Genomic DNA, 4,081 nt, shown 5'->3' with positions numbered 1-4,081 from the left:
GAGACTCCCCGTGTCCTCGAGTACAAGCTGTAAACCAGTGAAGCTGATTCTGACTCGTTCGGGTCATAACCTGAAACCCTCAAACCCCGCCTACAGACGGGGCGGAGCCTACCTGTCCAGGTCGCTGTGCGGCAGCAGATCGTAGCAGCCCTCGGTGTAGTCGTTCTGCAGCGTCTGCCGGTCAGGGAAGTAGTCCGTGGTAAGCGGGAGGCACGCCGGCGTGGTCAGGGACTTCCAGTCCACTCCCACTGTGCAGCAGAAGCTGGGCACTGTGGGGGGTGCAGATAGCAGCAGGCCTTCACACGCGCACACACACACGCACGCACACACAGCAAAACAACAAATCCCCGCAGCACAGACAAATGCAGGTACCCAGAGTGGAGTGGTACAAATGTGGGGGCAAGGATCAGGGAGCGTGGTGGGTGAAGACAGGGAGGAGGTGCGAACGACACAGAGTGGAAAAGAGGGGAAGAAAAAACAAGAGATGTGTTACTCAGTGGCCTGATGCTCCCGAGGGCCTGACGGTGCGCAGCAGCGATCACACATGCAGATTGTGGTCATGTGACGGTCAGGCTGTGATGGCATCGCTCAGAAAGTGAAAAACGTTCTTAGCAAAGGCGTGAAGTTCTCCTTCATGCAAACACAGAGGTGAACAGTGGGTTCAGAAGCTCTGCACCGCCATGCAACAACAGCACACTGCAGAGAGCAAGGAGGTCGCGGCGTTCGAAGACGACAGGGCGGCGAATTCATTTCAGCTGCGTCATCAGAAAGTGTTGAGAGAAAGCTAGAAAACAGCAGGACGGGGAGAGGGTGACCCGGCGCCACGTGACCTGTGACCTCGTTTATATCTGCCGACCCCGGAGAGACTCGCCGCCCTCGCAGGGAGCTCGGGCTTTAGTGGCAGTTTGGAGATTTCAGATATTTATGATCCCAGAGACTACCTGCAGTTTTCAAACAATTTGTGATACTCATCAACTGGTCCCATTTCATTTCTATAAAGTCAACTGGAACTTACTGGGATCGGCACCAGCGGCAGAGAAGTCCTGAAATGAGCTGCGGTTGGTGAAAGTTCCTGTGGACAAAGACACAGCATCAGGCTTCACACCGTCACTGAAATGAACTCTGGAAAAAATCAACCACGTGAGATTCAAACGTAAACTACAAACATGGAGGACATGCTGTCAGCAGGCTCTAACGCTTCTGTCTTCACTGCATAGGTGTCAAACTCTGGCCCGCGGGCCAAATTTGGCCCACAGCCTAATTACATTTGGCCCGGAAAGCCATACAAAATTACCATTAGAGCTGGCCTGCCAGTATCATACAGTACTGCTAATACTACAACTCCCAGAATGCTCTGTTGGTGTTTTGGCACGTCATTTTGAGTTTGACAGCCCTGCTTCACTGTGACACGTGACTAAACCTCACATACACCTTTGATCCCAACACGCCATGTGACAAACCGTCCCATGAGGACGCTCTGAAACCAAACGGTCAGAATGAATCTGTGATGAAGGTTACGCTCAGCGGGCTCTCAGCTGGACAAACCGCAGCAGCGCTGACGGCTTTTCATAAACAGATGGTGTTTCTCTACAACATGGTTTTAGTCTCTTTTTCCAAACCAAACCCTCCGGCTCACTGCCACAGATCTTTCTGCTCGGTCTGGATAAAGGCAGCTAGCTCAGGTGACGCGTAACGAGCACTGATAAGGCTTCAGCAGCTGTATCACCGCTGTTGTTGCTCCCCGGGCTTCCGGTGAACTCCTCCCCTCCTGCAGCGGGATAGAGGCCGTTGTCTCCTGCGTGGCGCGAGGTGCTTCGCCTTAAATGAAAAGGCAGAAAAAGCAGCGATCACTCGGCGTGCCGGGGCTTTGTTTATGGAACAAATGTTTGCCCGCTGAGTGTGACTAACCTTCCGGTGGCCTCGTGATAGGCGAGCTCCAGCAGCTCCGCAGAGGTGTGGGCGGGGTCTCTCTGCTGGCTGTCCTGCAGCTCCGCCATGTTCTGCCTGGTCTGATGATGGATCTGGATGGCCTCCCCAGAAGGACCTGTTGAACACTCGTGTGTCTGAGTCTCACTGCATCAGTCGTTGGCCCTTTGCCATTTAGATCATCTACGAAGGTTACGCGGGATAGGAAACATGGCTGACACCTGGGCGTGTGCGGATGCAGCCAGCGCCGACACACTGCCGGCTGTTCCATTTAATACTTTTAACTTTCTACAGAGACTAGCTGGTGTGTCAGAGGCGGCCCAGGCGTTTTTGCACCTGGACCTCTGCCACGTGTATGTTTGGGAACTCCTCAAACACAAACTTTACTGGAACATTAAATAAACGCCATTTCTTTGTAGCACATGCTAAACGAAGCACGAGCTGGACGGTCCGAGGGAGACGTTTTCCTCCTGTTTAAACTTTGCATCAGAACCGGTGCTGACACCACGTCAGAGGGGCTCCAGCCTTCATCGCCTCGGCCCCTCATGTGTGGCACCACTACTAAACTTCATACATGAATGTTGGCAGTGCGCCGGGATGAATTCATTCCGCACTTTGTGAACCAAAGCGTGTTTCCTGTGTAAAACCTCACCGACAGGAAACGTGTGCATCCAGCGGCGGCGGTTGGACGTGAGCTTCATGGGCATCCTGGATGGGGTGAAGGGATTGATGAGCGCTCTCTGAGGAGCGTAACCTCCCGGCCGGATGTGCAGCGTGGACTCGGCACTTCCCACTGTGAACCTCCCCGGGGCGCTGGAGTCCCGCTGAGACTCCATCATCTTCTCTAAAAGGTCTGAGCAACACAATGAGATTAGAAGAGGAATGAAACGGCGACCCCTGCAGGTGGGAGGACTTTACCTCTGGTGCTGGTGTATCCCAAAGAACTGCTGACTTCATACTGAGCAGCAGGCATCCGGGGTATCAGCAGCATGTTGGACACGGGACCCAGGCTGTCATCAGAGGCCAGGCTTCGTTGTTCGTCGGGACCTCCTGAGCGAACCGGAGGGGACGCACCTATGCCCGTGCTGACGTCCACCGAGCCCCAGCTCTTCCTCCCACTCTCTTTGTCTCGAGCCATTCTGAAAGATAAGCAGCCGCTACTGCATCACAAAGCTGAGGGGTCATCGACTGCTGTTAAGTACCCGTTACCTCCAAAAGCACCAAAGCAGTCAGCTACCTGAAGTTTGTGCTCCTCTGAATTCGTGAAGGACCTGGAAGTCGGAACACCTGAGCATCGTAGGCGTCGTAGTCCACCTGTATGGGCAGCGCGTTGTCACAGTCCTTTGGCACACAGAGAGCTGGAAAAATGACAAAGTCAGCATCGGACTCCTGCTTCACAAACCAGAGGACGCAGAGAGATCGGTGCTCAGCACTTACTGTGCTCTTTGCTGCTCTTGAACTTCTCTGCTTGAAGCTAGAAATACGTTAATGAGATTTTTAACCACGAAACACAATTTTTCAGGCCACCAACAATGCTGCGAGTGACATTATGCCGCCGTACCTTATGGCCAGCGAGTTTAATCCGAGGGGTGAAGGAACCACACGAGTTCTGGCTGCTGGAAGTGTAGAAGCTGTGGACGAGGAGCAAAACGGGAATCAATCACTCGGCTCCACCTCGCCATTGATCGTCATTTCAATTCAGACGTAGCAGTTTACACAGAGGCTTCTAACGAGCTACAGTTATGCTGCACATCAGGACACAAGCACGCCCAGCTCGGTGCGGACGAGGCCGCGGTCAGCCGAGGGTACACTCCTCTCAGCCTGTCACTGTGGCCGTGGGAGCAGCCACAGTGTCACTCAGTCTGGAGCCGTTTCACCAAAGACCTGAGATGAAAGTCATCAGGTGACGGCAGCTTCATGCAAACAGTTGTTGGCGATTATGAAAAATATATTCTCTCTTTGGTCGCTAACGAGTCGCTAACGAGTCGCTAACGAGTCGCTAACGAGTCGCTAACGAGTCGCTCTAACACGCCGAGGCTGAACCTCGTCTCACTGGCTCCAGTCATGAGGACTTGCCTGTGGTTGATCCAGTGAGGAAGGTTGTAGTCGTCACCCACACCAGAGTCTCCAGGTGGTGTCCTGTTGTGTAGCTGCA

The 4,081-nt window shown here is 53.6% G+C and overlaps 1 protein-coding gene across 1 annotated transcript in view; it reads right to left on the bottom strand.

Moving 5' to 3' along the window:
- Positions 1 to 4,081, bottom strand: part of depdc5 (DEP domain containing 5, GATOR1 subcomplex subunit) — a 23,544-nt gene that overhangs the window by 14,625 nt on the left and 4,838 nt on the right. Inside the window, exons 17-26 of the mRNA XM_013907854.1 lie at positions 4,003 to 4,076; positions 3,488 to 3,557; positions 3,364 to 3,400; positions 3,164 to 3,284; positions 2,845 to 3,065; positions 2,579 to 2,779; positions 1,909 to 2,044; positions 1,727 to 1,818; positions 1,016 to 1,072; positions 113 to 296 (exon numbers count right to left, since the gene is read on the bottom strand). Of these exons, the coding sequence (XP_013763308.1) occupies positions 113 to 296; positions 1,016 to 1,072; positions 1,727 to 1,818; positions 1,909 to 2,044; positions 2,579 to 2,779; positions 2,845 to 3,065; positions 3,164 to 3,284; positions 3,364 to 3,400; positions 3,488 to 3,557; positions 4,003 to 4,076 (1,193 nt within the window). The remainder of the gene's footprint in view (positions 1 to 112; positions 297 to 1,015; positions 1,073 to 1,726; positions 1,819 to 1,908; positions 2,045 to 2,578; positions 2,780 to 2,844; positions 3,066 to 3,163; positions 3,285 to 3,363; positions 3,401 to 3,487; positions 3,558 to 4,002; positions 4,077 to 4,081) is intronic.

The sequence above is a fragment of the Pundamilia nyererei genome, unplaced genomic scaffold (assembly GCF_000239375.1).
Source record: "Pundamilia nyererei isolate P.nyererei 1_Seehausen unplaced genomic scaffold, PunNye1.0 scaffold00559, whole genome shotgun sequence".
Classification (NCBI taxonomy): Eukaryota; Metazoa; Chordata; class Actinopteri; order Cichliformes; family Cichlidae; genus Pundamilia; species Pundamilia nyererei.
This window is presented reverse-complemented; position numbering and strand designations above follow the sequence as displayed.